The 22,109-nt window shown below is 44.7% G+C and overlaps 1 protein-coding gene across 4 annotated transcripts; it reads right to left on the bottom strand.

The window, feature by feature from the left end:
* Nucleotides 1-10,441: 10,441 nt before the first annotated feature.
* On the bottom strand, nt 10,442-22,083 carry Ubfd1 (ubiquitin family domain containing 1). Of its 4 annotated transcripts, none has more exons than XM_042283047.2 (8): nt 21,719-22,001; nt 21,220-21,534; nt 20,171-20,379; nt 17,426-17,491; nt 17,179-17,284; nt 15,668-15,738; nt 13,195-13,277; nt 10,691-10,829 (listed from the first exon to the last, which is right to left on the bottom strand). In XM_042283047.2, exons 1-7 carry the CDS (start codon nt 21,918-21,920, stop codon nt 13,197-13,199), a joined length of 1,050 nt encoding a protein of 349 aa, XP_042138981.1. In that variant the 5' UTR covers nt 21,921-22,001; the 3' UTR covers nt 10,691-10,829; nt 13,195-13,196. The 4 variants fall into 4 exon arrangements, with proteins under 4 accessions (XP_006980404.1, XP_042138981.1, XP_042138984.1 ...); XM_042283050.2 differs by lacking the exon at nt 10,691-10,829 and adding an exon at nt 11,617-12,892 and having other exon boundaries at nt 21,719-22,002; XM_006980342.4 differs by lacking the exon at nt 15,668-15,738 and having other exon boundaries at nt 10,442-10,829.
* Between the last annotated feature and the right edge of the window lie 26 nt (nt 22,084-22,109).

Raw genomic sequence — 22,109 nt, 5'->3', positions numbered from 1 at the left:
AGCTACCCTTTTGTTCTCATCACTGTGCTTCTTAGGGTTATTGTTATAGGCAACATGTACACATAGCTTACATCCTGAGGTTCAGTTTGAGTCCTACTGTAATTGCTCTTGACTGCAGTTTAGTTTTGTTTGTAGAAGGGAATGGAAGCAAGAGCTTAGAGAAGGTGGTATCAGCAAGGAGAGGGACTGAGGTAAGCGGTCCTCGGCCAGCAGAGAAGCTTCTGAGTGGGATGAGGTGAAAGGGGAGGAACCAACTACATTTGGGCCTACCCTCAACACGTCTTTCTGAAGTGCCAGGTCTCTTCTTTGTCTCCCTCGAATTATTTTAGACACGTTGGTCCCACATACTCCTTTCCTTTTAGTAATATAAACCAGTTGTGTGTTTTGGGGTTTTCTCCCTGTAGTGCTGGGGATAAGCCCAAGGGTTCACATGTTAGACAAGTGCTCTACCACCATGCTATATCCTCAGCCACCCTCCCCCTTTTAAATTATTTTTTGAAATTAAAGATAATTCCAACATTTCTTGTTTTCCTCCGTTCAAACAACCCCATATACCCCTCCCTACTCTCCTTCAGATTCATGGTCTCGTTGTTACTGTGTGTGTAATGTGACTTGTATGGATGTTTTCGGGGCTGACAACTGGCACTGGACAACCAATCGGTGTGCTCTTTTCTGGGGATGACTACTTCAGCTGCTTTCAGCTTTCTCGGTTGCCTATAGTTCTTCAGTAGGGCTGAGGTTTTGTGGACTTTCCGTTCACCTTGGCATGTCCATTGGTGTCGTCTTTGTTCGGCTTATGTTTAAGCAGTCGTGTTGCTAAGACTTGATGGGTAGACATTTTAAGAAAATACCATGTAAAACTGCCATCGTGGAGCATTAAGGAGCCTAGTTTTCACAGATGCCTTTATTCCATATCAAGCTGCTCTAAGAACTCATCAGAATGGTTTCAGTAAGGATTCTGTGTTCTGATAGGTAGGCAGCAAACTGAGCACACACAGCATTCCAAATTAAATACAAGTCAGAGAACAGAAGCCACGCAGTTGATGTGTAAGTTTGGTGTGCATGTTCACATGTGTGTTGTGTCAAAAACCAAGGTTGATGATAGGTGTCTTCCTCCTGCCTTACCTAATGAGGCTTGCTATTTCAGCTCATCTAGCTGGCCAGCTTGTTGGGGTAATTTCCTGTCTTTTGTGTTCTGGGTGACTCATGAGCCCTTGGGGCTGGGGATAAAGCTCAGTGGTAGAACACTTGCCCAGAATGCACAAGACTCTGGGTTCTGTGTCCAGCACTGTCTCCAGCCATTGTCTCCCAGTACCTCTAATTCAGCTACTTCAGTCTCTTCACTGTATCCCCTAGACAGTCCCAACAGTGAGCCCAGCAGGAGGTTCAGGGAGACCTTTAAAGTCTATATGACGGTATCCAATAACACGAGCTAACCTGTGCTGATATACCAACGACATGTCACCCTCCAGGTGTTCTTGTTAAAATCCTGTAAGCAGACTGATGGTGCAGGAGTGAGTCTACAAGGTGGCGCTGCCTGTCAATGTGAGCTTCTAATTGTCATGGGAAAGGGCAACATGACTATTCTAAATCAAAGACCAGGGAGACGGTAACTTTGGGAAACATGGAGCTGGAAAGCACTAGGAAGACATTTGGGGATAACTGGACTGTATGTATGTGATAAGACAATGTTAGGTTTCTTAGGTACAGCAGGTAGAATAACCGTGTTGCCTGGAAATAGAAAATATTTAGGAATGAAGCATGTCAGCAGCTGACTTTGAAATGATTCAGGAAAAAAAAATCAAAATGCTAACTGGTGACTAGCTAGGGTGAGCCCTTGTTCATATTATTCTTTCAACTGTCAAATTCGTCAAAAGTTGGGAGAATGTGTCAATATGAATTTGAAAAGGAATATACTGAGGACTTGTAATTGGATGTCCAGCAAGGTCTCATGAACTGTGAATCACAGGCTAGCCTAAAACAAACTGTCCCAAAAGTTAATAAACTCTGGGTGGGGTTGGTTGAATAAAAACAAATCTGTAGAATATGGAAAAGTTTAAGTGAAAATAAACACACATGCCTATAGTTCCAGTACTTGGGAGAAGGAGGCGAAAGGATTGGGGGTTCAAGATTACCCCTGGCTACACAGCACCCTATCTCAAAACAACAAAGTGAAGATAAGCAGCATGATCTCACTTCTATAACTCATACCATAATGAAAAAAAAAGGTACAAAGTGAATAAATAATGGTCATTACCAAGATACATCAGAAAGATGTGTGGTTAACAAGTAAATCTTCAAGTGTTGTTAATAAATGAAGAATGAAAGTATCATAAAGGGTATGAAAACTGACAGTAGTCCAGCCAAGACTGAGGAGCTGGTGCTTGGGAAAGGCTTTTTAGGCTGTGTAGCAGCCACATAGGAAGGGCAGCACACAAAACACAGTAGGAGCAGTAGTGAATGCAAAGCCAGTGGTTGCCCCATGTGGCACACCTCAGCTACCTAAGAATTTCAAAGCCAACCAGGGCCACATGAAACTGTCTCAAAATAAGATACAGTGCTGGGACTAAAGGCGTGCGCCACCAATGGTGTGCGCCTTTAATCCCAGCACTTGGGAGGCAGAGGCTGGTGGATCTCTGTGAGTTCGAGGCCAGCCTGGTCTACAAAGCGAGTTCCAGGACAGCCAGGGCTGTTACAAAGAGAAACCCTGTCTTGAAAAATCTAAAAATAATAACAACAAAAATAGGTGAGATATCAGCCTCTGGTTTAGGAAACCTGTAGTGCATGAACTAGATGGTCACCTGTGGTTAAAGTGGTCAGCCTTAGACCACCAGAAACCTTATGGTCTAAGGAACTGTTGGCCACTATGGGATTTTCTGCAGGGCAGAGACACCCAGGGTATACTTAAGAGGATGAACCTGATCGTTACTTCAAGACCTCATAAGGGAAAAAAAGATTTGGAGACTGGGATAAAGTAATGGATGGAGAAGGTTCCGAGTAACTTGATTTCAGCTGTTCACACAGGTGAGCTGCTACTGAAACCAGGAATAAAATGAGGGTCAGATTTTAAGGAGTGTCATAATTTCCAATTGGGACATGGTGAATTTGAGGGGCTTGTGGGATATCCAAGCTGGAAACAGATAAACAAGATGAGCAAAAGCATAAGAAAAATGCCATGCTTGCTGGGCGATGGTAGCGCACACCTTTAATCCCAGCACTTGGGAGGCAGGGGCAGGCGGATCTCTGAGCTTGAGGCCACCCTGGTCTACAGAGCAAGTTCCAGGACAGGCTCCAAAGCAACAACAATAAAGAAAAAAGAAGAAAAAAAAAGAAAAAGAAAAAATGCCATGCTAGAGCCTGGACTCACAATCAAGGGCCTGTGATGTGCCTCCTCACTCTACCAAGTGAGTTAAAGCTGACTTTTATGTTCCTAGGATGGGTCCTCATGTGCTGAAGCCTACAGGAATTCTGTTCCTTCAGCAATAGATCAGCTGGGGTTGAGTAGACAGGGAAACAGACACACACCTATCACTTGAAATTTCTTTATCAAGTGCAGCATATATGACTTTGAGTTTTTAAAATAATAAAGCCAAATGAGCAAATTTCAGACTTTTATTAACAGTAAGTCCAATGAATAAATGCCGAGATCAAAGTTTAAGCAAGCAATTCTCAACATGCATCAGTGAAATCAGGGAGGGGACAATGAAGCAAAATAGGCAAGAACCACTTTCCTTTAGTCCTAAATAGTCAGGTGAAGGGTGCAGACTTCAGCACTGGGCAAATCTGGGTTCTGAATCAGCTAGTTACAGACAGGAATGTGATTGTTTTCTGGACCTAAGTCCTTTAATGGCTGAAATGAGGGTACCAGGAGGGATGTGACAGATCAATCTGAGTGCTGACATGGCAGAACCTGAATGCAGTGTTTAGACTAAGTTCTATGAGAGAGCCCAAAGAGGCCCCCTCTCTGGCTGCCATTCTTCCCTGGAAGGCCAGAGCCCTAGAAAAGGTTTTCAAGCAGCATTTGTCACATAGCAAGAGGTCAAAGCCCTGTGAGATGGCCATCAAAGTGTTGTTAGCTCTGTATGGAGTAACTGCTGAACAAAGTCTCACAATGAATGGGGCATCTTAGAAACTGAAGTGGCAATGTCTGCTCTGTGGAGGGCAAGAGTAACATAAAATAACGCAACTACTGGTGCTCTTGCCATAACTCTGGGTACAAAAACACCCTCCTGTGGGGTTGCTAGATAACAGATTCCAACTCCACAGAGAATACAACAGAACCAGGCATTACATGGTCACATGGTCACACCTAACCACCTTAGTGGAGTATTTGCATTGGGTTGGGTCTGACACTCTAGGTTTCCATTGTTAGTAAAAGAGCCCAAGCCCTTTTCCTAACTCATGTGAACAGAGTTTGACACCAAGAACTACATCAGTCTGTTTCAGGATACTTGTTTGTACTGACACTTGAAACTTCCAATAAAGTTTTTTTTTTTTTTTTTTAGATGTATTTATTTATGTATACAGCATATGTGACTGCAGGCCAGATGAGGGCACCAGATCTCAATACAGGTGGTTGTGAGCCACCATGTGGTTGCTGGGAATTGAACTCAGGACCTCTGGAAGAGCAGTCAGTGCTCTTAACCTCTGAGCCATCTCTCCAGCCCCTCCAATAAAGTTTAACTGTGAATCGGGGCAGTTAGCAACTAGCCAACCAGAGTTAACCATAGAGATTTTGGAGGACCCAGGATACATATAGAAACAGAAGTAGTTGTGGCCTTTTTGGATAGGGGAAGCATGGAGAGGCAGAGTCAGCTGATTGTTACTTCATCGCTCTTTGGATCTATCAGGTTTTTACTCCAATATCTGACTCAAGAGTTTTAGTTAATAATAGAACAATATAAGTAAACACTTTACCAGTCCTCAGTAACGGACCAGGGAGTTGAAGTCTTAGACCTGGATGTGAGAGTACTGCCACAGTCATCACTAGACACGAGGACTTGGCCCTGAGGGCCCTGCTAAGCCTCCCCAGGACCAGAGAGAGGATCCCTAGCCATGGAAACCCATAACATGACAGAGAATAAGACTCATAACCAAGCAGAACAGGATATGGTAGCTCATACCTATAAGCATTTGGGAGATAGAGGTAGCAGTAGAATTAAGGAGCAAGGCTACCCCCAGCTTCACAGTGAGTTCAAGGCCAGCCTGATCCACAAAACAAGATCTAGGCCAGTCAGAGCTCAAGTGAGGCCCTGCCTTAAAGGGGGGGGGAGGTACATGAATATTAATAGGAAAAAATTCTACAAATTAAGTATTATTGATATATTTTTAGATGAGATAGTAGCATTCATACTCCTTCTTCTTAGGAGTATGTTTATGTAACCACAGGCAAGTGTCTGAATTTGTATGTCTGTCATCAGCACAATAAAGTGGTCTGATTAGCAAGCACTTGTGGACAATACCATAGCTACTGGTTAACCAGGTGAAAGGTATGAGGATGCTAAACAGATTAGGATACTTCAACTTTCTAAATCTGAAAAGTTTCCAAACAAAAAAGGGAGGGGCTGAAAGATGGCTCAGCAGGTAAAGGCTTTTCACGCACACACCTGGTAACCTGAGTTAGATTCCTAGATTCCAGTCAATGTAGGAGAAAACCAAGTCTACTAACTTGTCCTCTGAACTCCTCACATGAGCGACTTGGTAAAATATACATGCAATTTAAAAAAAAAGTTTGAAGGGCAGAAAATTAGCAAAGGATTTAGATAAGGGCAGAAGGCATAAAAATGAGAAACTTGAAAATTAGTTGAAGATGAAGTGAACAAGGCAAAGTTGGAGAAAAAGCAACAGTTTGAAAATAACAACAGCCCTGGTCACCTCCATCAAGGAAACACGGTTAGGGGAGTGAGCGGAGAGGAGAAGCGGCCTTGACTGTCGTGCGGCAGAGCTCTCACAGCGGCAAGCTTCTCAGGCCTGCCTCAGCTGGCTCTGGCTCAAGAAAGAGTGGGAAGAGACCGGCTCTATCTCTGAGGACTGTCTGCTTGTAGGGTCTCTACTGTGGGAACGGTTGTTGGCCAGATTTTTAAGAATCTAGTGGTAGGCGGCTAAGATAGCTCTGTGGCTTACCCTGTTGCCAAGCCTTTCCATCCCGGAACCTATACAGTAGGAGGAAAGAATCAACTTCCAAAAGCAGTGCTCTGATTTCCACACACATCGTGATGTGAGTATGCACACGTGTTATTTGTACACACACAAAACTGTAATAAAAACATTAATACAAATCTAAGACTGAAGCTGGACATCACAGCAAGAGCCTGGAGTCCTTTAGGAGGGTAAGGTAGGAGAATCCTGAGTTCCAGACAGACCTATACTACCTAGCAAGACCTACCTGAAAAAAGAAAGAAAAGAAAAATACCTTTCAGTGTTGCTTCAGACATATGTGGTATTAGCAAAATAGAAAAATTGGAGACCAGGACCTTCAGGAATACATGCACACTAGAGGGAAGGGAAAATGTCTAACGTGAGTAACTAGGTAGACTATGCCACACCCTTGCTGCCATAACCCTTGATGCTAAGGATTCTGGTCTTGTTCTGTTTCTGGTAATAATTTTCTTCCACCTGCTTTCCTTCTTGGGTCTTTATAGCATGTGGCTCTAGCTGTGGCTGTTTCCATAGTTATTTAAAAAATGTTTTTGAAGGTAAATGGCTGGCAAGGGTACAGGATTTCCAGTTAGTGCAGAGAGGCAGCTTCCCCTAACTAGAGGCATGCATGGCAGAGGGCTGCCCTAGCAAGAGGGTAGCTGATTGGCAAGCTCATTAGTCTGATATTTCAGACTCAATCCCATCTCTTTGTCAGCTGTTTCAGAAAATCAACTTTTATATATTACTCAAAGCCATACAAGTCAGACCAGAGCTGACAGAAGATGGCTCTGGGCCCTGTTCTAAATGTTAAGTCCCAAGAATAGATTAGGCGCATGAAGAATTGGAAGGAAAGAGAGACGCAATTAATTATCAAACTTTAATTGATAGACTAATCTTACAGGATAAACAATAAGACAGCTAGTCAAGATTACACATTAAAAAAAAAAAATCCAGCAGCGCAAATCTAATAGACTAAATACGTTCATCTCCTCCCAAACAGGCATTTTGATTTAAAAACAAACAAGAACAGAGTGTACACCACAAGGAAACATAGTACTTACACATTGTCAAATACCTCTGCAGAACTCTGTAGGAAAGGTAAAGAAGGTTCTCAGACACCAAGAAAACAGAACCACCCAGCCTGGCAGGTAAATCCACCAGCTGTCCTGCACACCGGAGGGCTCCTGGCCACTGTGACTTCAAACAGGCTTCTAGGCCTATGAAGAAGGAAATGGGCCTGATTCTGACTGGAGGTGTCTTTATTACAAAGCCTGAAGACAAAGGGACCATTTTTCCAAGGGACCAGGGTTGAACAGTAACAAGGAGCAAGAGAAAGTTGGCTCCCTCGGCAGATGGAAAGAAAGTCAGGAAAGAAAGCCTGACCTTGGCATTTATCTATCTATCTATCCCTTCCCTTCTTGGCTCCTGGCAAAGAAAAGGGCAGGTCAACTGCAAGAGCTCACAGTGCTCCTCCAGGCACATTAAAGAGGAAAAATTCCCTTCTGGGTGAGATATGGCAACTTTTCTGAGACATGGCAATGTAGCAAAGTTAATCTCTTTGGCCCTCATAAGGGAAAGCAGCAATTAAGGAGCTACTTAGGACCTTACCAGGCCCCTACTTTGTCCTCAAGATGCTATGAAAGTACATCCTTGTCCAGTCAAACTTAATTTAAGAGTCAAAGCTATCTGCAAGGCCCACCATGGATTAAAATACTTCTCACAAAAGTCCTGCAACTCTTGAGTCTGAGTGCTCTGAGCTGAGGGATCCAGGCTCAGTGGCGGTTATGTGGTCACAGTTTTCTGCCTAGTCGCCTCAGGGAGGAAAAGGAAGGCATGATGTCTGTGAGGACAGCCCTGCAGAAGGGCCACCAGTACCACCTATAAATTCGAGAACAGCACTTTGAGTGGCTACATAATGACAAGCCCAGGAGATGCCTCGTCATGAGTAGGGCGTCTCCATCTAGCTTCATGTAATGCCACCAGAAGTCTTCTCCTGAAGAGCTATCTGTATGCTCTCATCTGACAGTGAAGGAGTTGTACAGAAATAATCCTGAGGAAAAAACACTGTGATGTGACCTAAAGGGAAGAGAATTTCAATTTGCTCACACAGATTTAGTCAGTATACTCCACATGGTAAGAAATCTATAAAGACTGCTCAAGGGACTGAGTGACGAAATAGCAAATACTGCTGTGACCCAGACAGACCTGAACACTTCTTCCCAGGGCTTCTGGCGCTGCCTGCCCCTGCCCTTCCGAGAGCTTCTGGCCAGGCCTTCTGTGCTGCCAGGCTCAGGAGTCAGAGCTCAAGCAGATTCAGCAAGCTCTGGAAAGCAATCCTCAAAACAGCTCCATACGAAAAGGTGTCATTTACATTATTTATAGAGAGTATCTCCAAGTAAGGAAAAAGCACCATTTTACTGAAAATCAAAAGGCTCACAGAGGCTTTGGTCCTCTTGAAATGACACCAGCCTGTGTGAGAAGCAGTTTGGCCCTTGGGCAGCAGGGGGATAGTAGCAGGGCACGTGTACTAGGAGGGAAGGCAGAGAGCACTGGGACCCTCACAGAAAATGGGGGGCTGGCAGAAGGGGCCTCAGAGCTAAGGTGGGAACACAAAGGCCAGCTCAGAGAGACCAAAACTGGGTATGTGGCACTGTCAGACAAGTCTCAAGAAGAGGGACATTGGCAAACAAATGACAGTATTCAAGCCAAGAAGATGCTCTACCTGCCACTTGGTCACTTCCTTGACAGACCTGCCAAGTGCAGGAGGAGGCTGGGACAAGGAGCAAAATGTACTTTCTCCAGGAACTGCAGGCCAACAAGAACAGAAAATCCACAATTACCACTTAGGTGCTGAAACACAAGCAGTTTCTTGGACGCTGAATTTTGCATATATTACTTATGCGCCCAAAAAGCAGAGTAGGTTTTCCTGTCCAGATGCATAACTTGGCACTGAATACACCACAAAAAGCAAGAGTCTGTCTATGTGGGCTGGATTCCCAAACTACAGCTTAGAAGGGAAGGGCATAAATATCGTCATTAACTGGCTCACAAGGAATAGTCATCTTAGGCGAATACATGCGAGTACATTTCACAGGATGAGGGCGGGTAACAGCTTAGATTCCAAAGTGTGACGCTGGGAAGGTTTCTCACCAAACCTTACTATGAGAGCCTGCAACCAGTGAGAGGAGAACTGCAAAGACGGCAGCAGAGAAACAGCAAACAGCACAAAGGGAATCATCCACCAAGAGACTGTCCCTCATTTCAGTCAATCAAGGCTTACGGAGAAGACAGCAGTTCACATGTACAAAGAACATCAGGGCTAAAACCAGAAGAGCAAGCTGGTCCTAAAAGCAATTTATCCCATCTCTGTTGTTGGAATACCACTGGCCAACCCACTGGGTCAGAGGTCTTCCACGAGAAAGGCAGCATCTCTGAACCTGGGATAAAGGACACTTGAACTAAACGCATGAGCAGAAGGACCAAATGGAGAAGCAGTAATTCAAACAACCACTGGACTGCTTAGGAAGTTCTAGAAGCTTCCCAAGAAAGCAAGCATGTGATCTGAGGCCATATGGCGAACCGGCTCCTCAGAGCAGGGGGCCTTGGAGCAGCAAGTCCCAGGCTGTGGTGATAGCCAGGGCTTCAAAGCCAAGCTCAAGGAAGGCTGTCAACAACCAAACCAGCCTTGAACTCCCCCAGAACAGGGATCCAAGGGCTAAGACATGTACACAGGAGTCAAGTGAGAGATACTCTGCTGCTCAACGAATACCCCAGAAAGGTGGGAGCCCTATACCAAGACCACCAGCTGTTCTTTTCCCATGTGTATTCCCAAGCAGCAGCAGCAGCACATGGGAGAGAGCCTGGCAAGGAGGTGAAGATGAGGTACCAAAAGAGAAACTGGCATCTTTGGGTTTAAAACAAAATCATAGGGAATTGAGAAAACATTAAAAAAAAAAATCTGAATCAATGAGCACACACACAAAAAAATATGGCTTACTAACCACCCCCATTTTGCATACAATTTTAATACCAAGGAAAAAAGAAAAAAAAAAAAAACCCAACTCATCACAATGCAGTCCAAATGTTTGCAACCAAAGACATCTGAACATTTCAGTTGAAATCACTTCTAAAAACCAAAAAAAAAAAAAAAAAAAAAAAAAAAAAAAAAAAAAAAAAGAAAAAGAAAAAGAAAAGAAAAGAGAAAAAGAGCAAAGAAAAAAGAAAACAATCAGAAAGCTTTTGATTATTCCCTCTCAGCATTACTGGCAGATCTACTCTCAAACAGACTTAAGAGTATTCCACACATGTTCAAAACTTGGATTTATTAATTTCCACCAAACTGACTTTAAAAATGGTAAGCTTACTGCAAGAAAGGGAACCGGTGATTTTAAGTTCAAATTAAGCTAATGGTGAAAGTACATCACCTCTGGCTTCAGTCACCACATCACCTCAGATTGAATAGAGATTTTTTTTGTGTGTGAACAAAGTCCCAGAACTCTGCAATCCAGGGATGCTGCAGACCTCTCCCGGCAATGTCCTTCACTTTGGGTCAGTCTCCTGGGCCAGAGGTGAAAGTGCTTTCAAAAATACTGCCACTTGCCCAGCACAGTGTCTTTGATTGCATCCACATATTGAGTTGGAACCCAGTACACCCAGTAGTAAGAGGCTTCCGTGGGGCCCAACTGAAACGCCTGCAAGGGAAAAGGAAAAACCAAGCGATGCTTCAGAGGAGGGTGACCAAGCAGGCAGAACAACAGACGCAGGAGGGAGGGGAGCAAACTGATTAAAAAGGGAAGAAAAACAAAACCAAACTGTATGTTTCTCCTACACTTAAAGGGGTGGGGGTGGGGGGGCAAGTTGGGCAGGGAAAGTTCAGTTCAGCATAGCCACCCCTAAGGCAGCAGTTTGCAAACTTCAATGCACATCAGAAAGACTTGCAAAAATAGTGTATAGGCTCCAGCCCCTGGATTTTAGTTCTGGAGGCCTGAGGCAAAGCTCAAGAAACTTTGAGCAAGCTCCCGGGTAATTTCAACGTTACTGGTTCCAGAGGCCATAGTTTGAGGACTGTTGCCCTAGAAAACATGTCACTCACACACAGGAAGCAGGTATGAATGTCTAAAGCACACTGTGTGAAATGTTAAAATCCTGACAATAACCTACACACCCACCAGTAAGGAAGGGTACCCATAATTCACAGTAGTGTGGCCTATTCATACAAACACTGGAGTCTTTTATTAAAATATAAACAGATCCTTTGGATCTAGAGTTCTGATAGATCACAATGTCAAACCCAAACCATCAAGTTGGAGAAGGGTAGATACCATGATGCTATTTATGAAAACTGGAAAAAACCACAAGACAGTACGCCACCTTGTTCATGGACATATGTATAAACAAAAGCAATGATCGATGAAGAACATACATGATAGATTACAATAATGGGGAGGGGGGAGGGGAAGACAATGGGGACAACATCACTGTTGGTAAAAAAAAATTTTATTTAAAAGATTTAAAACAAGTTACAAAATATTTACAACTATCATATTTTGGTGATGGATGTATGGGTTATGGTATAAAATGTAAGGTGTATCCTTTTCTGTATCTTTGAAACATAACCCTAAAAACCAAAGAGCACTTTGAACTGGGACATGCTCCTCTAGTAGACAAATGGCATCTGGAAGAAGAAGGAAGTCAATCTTCCACTAAAACAAGGATAAAGTGCTATTTCATGGATTAAAAAAAAAGTCAGAAGGGGACTGAATCCACTTTTTGCCTAAAATGACTTCAGAACATTTTAACTAAATTTAAACTAAATTTTAAACCATTATCCATGAACACAGATTCCTTAAGAAATGTCTAATGTAGTCTATTCACCCTATCTGCTTCCCCATCACCAGGCTGCCTGAAAAACAGGATTTGCAAGCCCCATAGGGTCAAACTGTTCAAGCAAATGTTTCAAAAAGGAGTGAAAGGGCCAGGCTAAGAGTACCAGTATCAACTGTTAAAGCAGAAAAGTAACTGAGCAGGCCAAACCAATCTGTCTGCCATCTTGTTTTATACATTACAAACACGTGAGGGTGTAGAGGTAGCCCCAAAGGAAGCCTCAGTATGTTCTTGTCACCGCTAGGAACAAAGTCCAAAAATGATTGTGGTCCCATGGCCTTGGCTCTGACACCACCTAGCTGACCTGAGCAGGCAGGAAAAGACACACCAGCTCTGCAGCCCACTGTATGCTAAGGCCCTTTCACTGACTGCTCTAGAGCAAGGAGACTGTCCAACATGACCTCTGTGCCATGGACTTGGTAATCCTACCTACAGTTCAAATAACTAGCTGCTCATGGAGGTGGGGGGAATCATGGCAGCATCACTACAGGCTAGATCCTGAAAAAAAAAAACTGTCCCTGGGAAGACAACAGCAGGCAAACCTACCCTGGATCTGTTGCTAACCCAGGGTAAGTGCCTCTTATAGCAACTTTGGAGTCTAGGCAGGTAAACTCCATTTGTAAAGCGCTCATTTTATCAGCTCACTAAACTGCCTGCTTTGTTCTGCACAAACTGACGAGCTCCATGCAGAGCAAGCATGCCCTGGGCCCCATCTTCCCAAAGGGCTCCTGGCCATGTGGGTGGCAGACCACTACCGGAGAGAGACTTCTTGGTATCTTCACAGCCTCATGGCTAAGGTGATGTTCTCTTTTATAAGCAAGACAAAACTTAAAATGAAAGTCCACAAGCCATTCCAATTCATTTTCCTGGCCTAAAAACAAAGTATTACAAATAAGAGGGAGACAGAATAGATTTCTAAAAAGGACAAAAGAAAACATACCCTCCTTTGGACTGCTGGGAGATTGAAAAAAACAAAGCAAAGCAAAACAAAACAAAACAAAAAAACCACAACTGGGAATAAGCTCATGGACACAACTCTAAGTAGACAAGAAAACAAGGATCTCCATAGTCTTCTGAAAACTGTTTTCTTTTCAATTAGCAATGCCCTGTTAAAAATCCACTTCCTTCAAGATGAAGCAGAAGCAGGTGGCCAGGCAGGCTGAGGCTACTCACCATCATGTGGTAGTCTTCATGTCCTTCAATAGGTTCACTGACCACGTTTTTAATGGAGCCCATGGGCAGTTTCTCAGTCCGCTCTAGGTTGAAAGAATGATAGCAGTTACTCAAAGGTCTACCTGTCCCAACTCCTCCTTGACCACAGCATTTCCTCTCACACCAGGGCTGGCTGGATGTATAGTAACTCAGTTGAGAGGTATCAAACCCTCTGGGGATGAGGGATGACATCTTCTGACCAATGCACCTACAGCCTAGTAGGGAGCTGGGAAATCTGGAGCACCAAATGGAAAACAGGGTTTGGTGATGGTAGAGTAAAAGTCCCAGGACACATTTACCCCTCTTTTTATTAGTTTTAAAGTCTGATGATTAAAAAACACCTCAAAACTCCTCTATGTTTTCATAACCCAAACCCAGAATCAGCTACCGTTTTGAACACCTAAGAAAGGCAAAGTCAAGAGGCCCACAACAAAGAAGCAACAGGAGGGAGAAGTATGCCAAGCTTCCAAGGCTACTGCCTGTGCCCAAACTTACCAAACCCTCTATAAACAGAACTGCTTGTGGTGGTCTCTCAAAACATTTACGCCATCACCTATTAACACTGGAGACATCAATGATCGATCACACAGGGCAGAGAACATTTTACAAGCTTAAGGATGGCAGGAAAGAGGAGGCAGCCATGAAACAGGCCTTCAGTGAGATGAGTCACCTGCAGCAGACAAGTGTAATAGTGTGGAGGCACGGGAATCTGTGCCACCACAGGAAATAACCCAGGAAGCACCAGATACCTCAAGTACAGGCAGGCATTGTCATAAAACTTTAAATCAAGGTGGAAAAAGACTCCTTATAGCCTTTGCAGAAAGAAAGATCTAGAGAGGCAGATAAGTAAACAACTAAGTTACCAAATGGAACTAGAAATTTAAAGAGTCCTGGGCTCTGGCCTTCCCAGTGACATCCAAGTATTGTACTTCCACAGGCCTTGACTTCAGAAAACTTGGAATGGGGAAAAGTGATTCTAAAACAGCAGCCACACACAGACAAGACCAGCAGCATTCTTAAAATTAAGACTTTCAAAATACTTTTCTCCTTGAAATGTCTAGAGATTTCATACAATCAGAGATTTCTGAATTTTCCTCCAATTCCAAAGACTGGACAACCCAAACAGCACACAGCAAATAATGGCAATCAATTAAGCTCTGACTTAAGGGTGGGGCAGCTGACTACAAGCCTAGTATGCTCTCCTGGACAGCTCCATAGTCTCACCCTGCTTCTTCCTACACAGGCAAAAGAAGGTTGTGTGTGGCAGTCTTGAGGGTCCCTTACTCAGCAAAGTACCCATTGAGAGGCCAATTAGCTGCTGGGACAGTCACTTCATAGCAGCTTCTTGCTGAAGTGAAGACAAGCCAATGGCTTTTAGCCAATTCCCAGAACAAGCTGTGCTTCTCCAAGTCCTTTTGATGCTAGATGACAGGCCTCCTGGGCACACAAGAAGAACACTTACCCACCCCTTGGGCTACTAGAGACATTGATAAGGAAGGGTTTAGCTCAGAATGAAGAGCTCGGCCTTATCAACCATGAAAGGTACAAGCTCATGGCCATGCAGTAATGGAAGGAATTCTCAAACAGCTCAAATCTCAGTGCATCAGGACACTTCTAGAGCTCTGCCCTCACACTAAAACAGGAAGCTAGCTGCTTTCAGAAGCTTAAATAAAATCTTTAAGCCAGGCATGATAGTTCATGCCTAAATCCAGTACTCAAGAGGCTGGAGCAGGAGAATCAACAAAAGTCTGAGGCCAGGCTAGGTTATAGTTTCCTCAAAAACACCAAACAACATACACAACTTCATGGTAAAAAAACTATTCCAAGGATCCATTAAGCACTACGCTTGAGCCCTACCTAAACCCCTTGCCTGCACCTACCCTCCTGGACATGATGGCCTTCCTAGACTAGCCTGGGCAACTGCTCTCAATCTGGGCTGCCAGCAAGCAGAGACACCCAGCTACAGAAGAGAGCCATGTGCATTAGCAAGGAAACGCAATAAATAAGATGAAGCAAGATCACCAAGAAAGCCCACAGGCAGGGCAGCTAATCATTGGCAAAGGAGATGATATGACAGGCTCTCTAGAACAGAATGTTCGAGCAAAGCCTTCAAAAGCCACTGGAACACTAGAGAAACCTTTTAATACCTAGAAAATTTGGTCTGATCATGCAGTTAAGAGTTGATTATAAAATGAACAAGATAGTCATCACAAAATGAGAAAACTCAAGCCCTTTCAACACTTCAACCTATTCATTTTTAAGAATCCCTAGGGTTGAAACAGTGATCTGTATTCTAGATTCCTGTTTTAGATAACAAAAAATCACACTACACTCCCCACCAACCTGCCCTTGGTTCCATTTTCTGCAACCTTCCCTTGGAAACAACAAGTAAGTTTCTGATGATGGGACCTCTATTCGCCTCTTTGGCATTTACCTCGAACACCGAACACCTACAGTGATGGCCAGAAACAGGTGAATTAGGCATGTTCGGGTCCCTCCAGGAATCTAACAGGGACAGACAAGTCGGAGAGTAATGAGTGCTCTGGAGACATCAACAGAGTGCTCAAGGAGCAGAAGCAACTCAAAAGAAACAGAAGTTCAAGTGGAGGGTTAGGGAGATGTAAGGAAGGCTTCATTAGGTAAGTGCATCTTGGGGGTGGGGTCTTGGAAGAAAGACCATTTATTAATCCCAAGGACTGAGAAGACATTCCAGGGTAGGGCCCAGCAAAGACAAGAGCTGTGCAAAATATGAGCTGGGAAATTCAAAAATGTGCCTCACATACATGAGGGCTGACAGAGCAGGCCAAGGATTTAAAATGGAGTATGATTAAATATCAAACCTGGCCTTGAAGAACTAAAGGTTTACAGGCCTATGAACCAGACCAAAAAAAAAAAAAACAAACAAAAAAAAAAACAGTACAGCAATGAGGACCAAAATAATAGAAGGGGTCAGGTAAACAGAAACTTGCTCCTGATGCAACTTTTAAAAAGATGCTAGTAGCCTTTACCAGTACTGAGGAATGGCAAAGACAGGGACACAGAGCAATTCTGGAGTGTTACCAACAAGATTTGATAACTAGCCAAGAGTGACAGTGCATGCATTTAATCCCAGTACTCAGGAGGCAGAAGCAGGCGGATCTGAGTTTGAGGTTAATCTGGTCTACAGAGCAAGTTCTAGGACAGCCAGGGTTACATAGAGAAACCCTTTGTCAAAAATAAATAAATAAGCCAACAAACAAACACAATTAGGTAACCATCAGGGGAAGGTGGAGTGGGGATGACCAGATACTCCCCAGGAACAGCAAGGCTGAACCAGATAGCTGCGCAGGCAGGGTGTTGTTGACAAGAGATGAGGATGTATATGAAGGGCAATCATCAGGCAAAGAGGCAATTCTAGGTGGCAATTAAGGAACCTTTGCTTCTGGAGTCAAACTGACCAACAGAGAGGGGCCACACAGGCACCATAAGCCAAGCTAACTAAACATTAGATGGGGCCATGGGGACTGTGTTGCATATTACTGCTTAGTCACAGCTCCTCAATGCTTCATGAAGAGTGCAGGCTCCAGTGACCAGATCTGACAGTTTCTAAGAGAAGCTCCCCATTCATTTCAGGGAAATCTCATTTGTACAACTACATATATACCCATAAAACCCTTACCTAAGGACCAGATTTTGGTCATATGCTTGGGATCTCTTGGTTTGTATGTTAACTTAAGGGCTAAGATTTGAAGGATGGTCTCTGAGATCAGACTGAAAAGAAAGAGGGGAATGGGGCCAACCAAGAGGCAAGCATGTAAAGACACAGTCAAAAGCTAGGAAGACACACAGCACGGGCAAGAGAGGGGCTGCAAATGAAAGGCAGAATCGTGGTCAGGAGCCAGTGCTGCTGGGCACTAGAGGCAGGCAGGGTCCGGGATGCCAAGGAGGCTGAGAGAACTGGAGTACCTTTAGTGCCGATCCACAGCTGGTCTTGCTCTAGCTTAAAGGTGAGTCTCACTTTCCCTCCAGACTTATTATACATGCCAGACAAGGGTACCGTTGGCAGGCGCTCCTGGAGGCACAAGAGCACAGTGAGAAAGGAAGGGACAGTAGGGCAGAGAGGGAGGTGAGACAGAACTTGAGGCCATGATTACAGGAATCGTAGACTGTGGAACCAGCTTCTTTTAAGGGCTCAAAAAGCAGGCCAGCTTACCTGGGCACCCTTAACAGATGGCATCACATCTTCAGGTTTTCCTTTGTCCAGCACTTTCCTGTGTTGCTACAATATAAGCCAGAACAAAGAGGAAAATGAGACAGCCTACTACATTTGAGCCAGGTTTCTATCATTTGGACAGACAGGATGAAGCAGTCTTAATGTTTGAAAGTTTTTAGTATCAACAAACTACAGATCCCATGACACTGCAGAGCAAACGTGTTCAAGGGAGTTTATGTTGATAATGAAATGTTCCTTTACCTGTGCTAGCCAGTGACTTCTCAACTTTATTTAGGCTTAACTCTCCATGTGCAGCCACCATATTAGAAACAAGTTCCACACACTAAGTAGGAGTTCAAAGGTTCTTAAATCAAATGTTTTACTCCCACCTCTCCAGTGAAAAAACTAACCATTAAGTTAACAGACAGGAAAAGAGAGCAACATCTGTGTTTTTCAACTCCAAAGAAACTATGAATTGCCTATATAGATATAAATGCCAAGCAGGGTCATTTGTCCATTATTATGGAGAGCCAGACAGACTATGGCAGAAGTCTTCCTCTGCCCCACCCTCAACCCAGCCACAAAGAATACCCAAGGAGCCATATTTTGAAAACAGAAATGCTGACTCCCCCATCCTTACCACTAAGAAGCCTCTAAGCCCCCTCCTCCTGCCTTCTACTTCAGGGCTCACGAGTTCCAAAGCTCACAGTCCCTAAATGCCTGCATCTCATCTCCTTTATATCTGTGGCTTTACAGGTACAGTAGCTGTTTGGTACAGCTGGAACTATAGGCCAATAAATGGGCCACGGGTAAAACAAGTCAAATGCAAGCACTAACAGGCAATGAGCCGACCCAAACCTTCACTGGCACAGCAGAACACCGTGGTAGGGATTGCTAGCAAAGGGCTGCTGCTGACATCAGCCTCGGATTCTGAAACACAACTGATCAAAAGCCTAATGAGGGAGTGGAGCCTCATTAGGTCGTGCTATGCCTCATAACCAATGGCATCACCAAAGCAAAGCACCAAAGAGTGGCAATATATTTGAGTCATGCCTTATAAGTACCTTTGGGAGAATTGTCCCTGCACAGTGGTGAACAGTTCTAAGCATGTTAAGCTATCATTAGTAACCCAAAACCTGTATTTACAAGGCAGGTTACGCACTAAGGCTGTGACAGGAGAAAATACTCACATTTCCTTCATAAATGTGGCAGGGGAAGACAGAAAATACCAATGACCCCAACGGATTACAGGAAATTAGGACCCCATATTTAGGAATGAAAATGGCTCATACAAATATTTACTTTTAGATAATTCAACTTTATAATTCTTATCTAAAACTCTATAGAGGTGCTGCTCTACAGTAGAGCATGTGTTATCTATTGACAAGGTCCCAGGTTCAATCCCCAACACCAAATACAACACAAAACAAATACCCTAGAGAAAGATGTTTTGAACCTCAGAGTACATAATATTCTCTATGGTATCTGGAGTAGCTACTTGTCACCAAACAATATTTCTTTCAAACACATTAGTATTTCCATCAAAAAACGTTAAGAGGGGCTAGAGAGATGGCTCAGTGGTTAAGATCACGGGCTGTACTTCCAGAGGTCTGGGTTCAATTCCCAGCAACCACATGGTGGCTCACAACCATCTATAATGGATCCAATGCCCTCCTCTGGCGAGCAGAGGAACATGCAGACAGAGTACTCATATACATACATATGTACTTTTTTTTAAAAAAAAGTGTAATTGTCCCTACAATTCTGTTCAATTTTGCTGCCAAATTTTTAAAAATACTTTTTTGGTTATGAAGTAAACATGGATTATGGATATCTAACATAAAACCATCTTTCTCCCATGATTGGAACTATGCCTTTAGTGTCTACTGGCCCTATATCTAATGTTGGTTCAAGTCAAATCTACTCTGGTCAGGACCGATTAAATTAAAAAAACATGGTAAGAGACTGAGGGATAGCTCAGTCTAGAGTTCTTGCCTACTACCATGCATAAAACTCTAGTTTCAGTCCTTTGTATCATGGACACACAAACACATACGTATAAACAGACATGATGGCACATGCCCACAAACTCAGAACTAGGGAGACAGAGACAAGAGGATTGTACAAAGTCCAGGCCAGCCTAGTATCCAGATCAAGCTTCAGGCCAGTCTAAAGAGTGAAACCCTGTCTCAAAAACAAAAAGCACAAAAACGAGCAAGAGAGATAATATAAAAACTCACGTTATATCATGGAGAAAGGTCACATACACACAAAATAAAGTGTCAATATCTTCTTATTCAGTTTGGTTTGGGTTCCTGAGATGGTCAGTTTTAGGGGAACCTCTGAAAACTGTTGGCTTCCATACCTATCCAGAATTGGGCTTTTTGAACTTGAGAAGACACACACACACCCCAAATGTGAGCAGTTGTAAGGAATAAGGGCTTAATTCTAACACTGGTCATCTTCTCTGGCACTAAATAAAAGCAACCCATGTCTGGTTCCATTTGCTAACTAGCTGAAGCCTCCCTTTACAAAGGCCTTATCCTAACGCAGGAAGACTAAGGCACACTGACCCGCCAGATGACAAAGCTGCATATTTCAGGTAGCTGTCAACTCCACTCTGCTGCACCCAACTGCTCCATAAATTTCCATCATGGGCCCTGTCCAAAAAGGAGCTTATTCTAGGGAGAATGTAACCAGCCTCCAATTTCCCAGGACCAACAAGCAAGTACACGATGGACTCACCTTCTGCCTACAGAGGGGCTCCTTCTTGTTTTCTTCAGCCTTTGCATCCTGCTGGGCGGCATCTTTGGGGGTGTTTACTGCTAAAACATCATTTATAGTAGAGCCAACCACCATGATCTTGGCTCCACTGGTCACTTTTATTTCTCTCAACGTTTTATCTTCAGGAACAAGTCCCTTGTACATGACCTTCTGCATGGCAGGTGGGAGACCTTGACAAAAAGTAGAAGGCAGTGAAAGGAACAAGCAGGAAATGTATGGACCCTCATCCTTCTCTAACAAAACAGGAAATGAATACTGGCTCCACTGGCTATCAGCTTTGTGAACTTGGGGGAATTCGGACCATCAAACCTCTTTGATTCGTAAGACTTGGTCCTTCTAATAGACTCAGAGTATTTAGAATTGTTCAATGTGTCTTAGCTATCATTCTTTCCAAGTTGTTCTTCAACCTTGTTCTCATTTAAATACTGAGAATGCCCAAGAGTCAGAGATACAGAAGCCAATAAGTTATTTTCTATGGCACTTACAGGCTACATGGGAAAAGCTTAAGAAAGAAATCATTTTAAGTAGCAAACCAATATAAATAAAAAGACCAACTATGAGTAATTGTGAAGGGTCACCATGACTGTCAATAGTAATGTTTTATGAACTTCCCTTACGAAACTTACCTACCTACTAAAAATAAATCCTGGCTACATCCTAGACTCATAGAGAATCTCCACAGTTAATGCCCAGGAACTGTACATGTAGTGAATGCCATGGGAGATTTTCACTAGCTTTGGTAGTTCAACATTAGAAGGCTGAGCCTAATAATTCAGTTTCAGGCTTGCATCTCAGCTCCATCCCTCGGTAGCTCTCTATCATCATGGTGGAGTCCAATTTTCCCTCTCAGGTTAATAATGCACATGCAAATACTGACTTCAGAAAACTGCAGTGGATAGGGGGAGTCCATGCAAGGAAAACACAAGCAGTTCCAGCACGACGTAAGCAACATCAACTAGAAGGTGGGGGGTGGGGAGGTGGAGGCAGTTGGCTGTCAGCTCCTAGAATACCTGTAATGGAGTGAATCTTCTGCTTTAGCTCGGAACCCGTGCTGTCCAAAGGGACCTTCACGTCGTGCTTAGTCTTGTTCCAAATTATCTTCAGCTCCACCAGCTCCCTGCTCGCACCGCCGCCCGCGTCCTCGCCATTGCTGACCGAGGCCTGAGCCACAGGGTCCCCAGGGGGCTGGGCCGGGGCCGGCGGCAGGCTGCCTCGCGCGTCGCAGGAGTCCTCGGCCGCCGCCCCCGCCGCTGCTTCGTCCTCTACGCAGTTGAGGGGCCGTGCGGGCGCCTCGGGGGTCACAGCCTCGGCCTCCGTGTCCATGCCTGCAAAGGGGTTAGGGGGTGGGCGCTCGCCGCGGGCCCGGCCTGCGACGAGAATAGGCCCGGGCGCCACCGCACGGCGGCTGCTGCGCCACCTCCTCCCTCTAGAGCCAGTCCCCGTCCCCCGACCCCCGCGGCGCCCGCAGCTCTTCAGCCACCTACCGACCGCCTTCCCCTCCGCACTCACCATCCGGGGCTCCGGCCGCCGCCATGATGATTGTGTACAACACCCACCGCGCCCGCAGGGGCCGCCGGGAAGAAGCGAGCTGGCTGAGATTGGCCCCCGCAACAGCCCCTAATTTCACACAGCCTGGCCGGAAACAGGTGGAGGTTTCTATGGAGACCCGCCTCCTCCGCTTCCCGGGCCGGCCCCTGCCACGCTTTAGCATTCCCGCAGCCGAGGGGGGCGGGTCTGGGAAATGGCCTGCTCCCTGCACGCTGTCCCCTAGCGGCAATGCACTGTCCAGAGGGGGAGTGAGCGGCACAGACAGGCAGCCTGCGCCTTTAAGAGGCGGGGCCGCCCTCGCGGTGGCGGAAGTCGATTGGTCGGAATGAGTCTCCCCCGCCGCGCGGAAGTG

This window comes from Peromyscus maniculatus, chromosome 1, assembly GCF_049852395.1.
Source record: "Peromyscus maniculatus bairdii isolate BWxNUB_F1_BW_parent chromosome 1, HU_Pman_BW_mat_3.1, whole genome shotgun sequence".
Classification (NCBI taxonomy): domain Eukaryota; kingdom Metazoa; phylum Chordata; class Mammalia; order Rodentia; family Cricetidae; genus Peromyscus; species Peromyscus maniculatus.
This window is presented reverse-complemented; position numbering and strand designations above follow the sequence as displayed.

Bases quoted from the DNA above. Each gene is read 5' to 3' on its own strand.
- Ubfd1 (XM_006980342.4), bottom strand. From the start codon at position 21,920: ATGCTAAAGCGTGGCAGGGGCCGGCCCGGGAAGCGGAGGAGGCGGGTC. The intron at 20,380-21,219 runs GTATTCTAGGAG...CTTTTTGTCAAG, and splicing joins GAAGATTCACTCCATTACAG to GTCTCCCACCTGCCATGCAG. The intron at 13,278-17,178 runs GTACTCCAGTTC...CTTTCAACCTAG, and splicing joins GCTGTGGATCGGCACTAAAG to AGCGGACTGAGAAACTGCCC.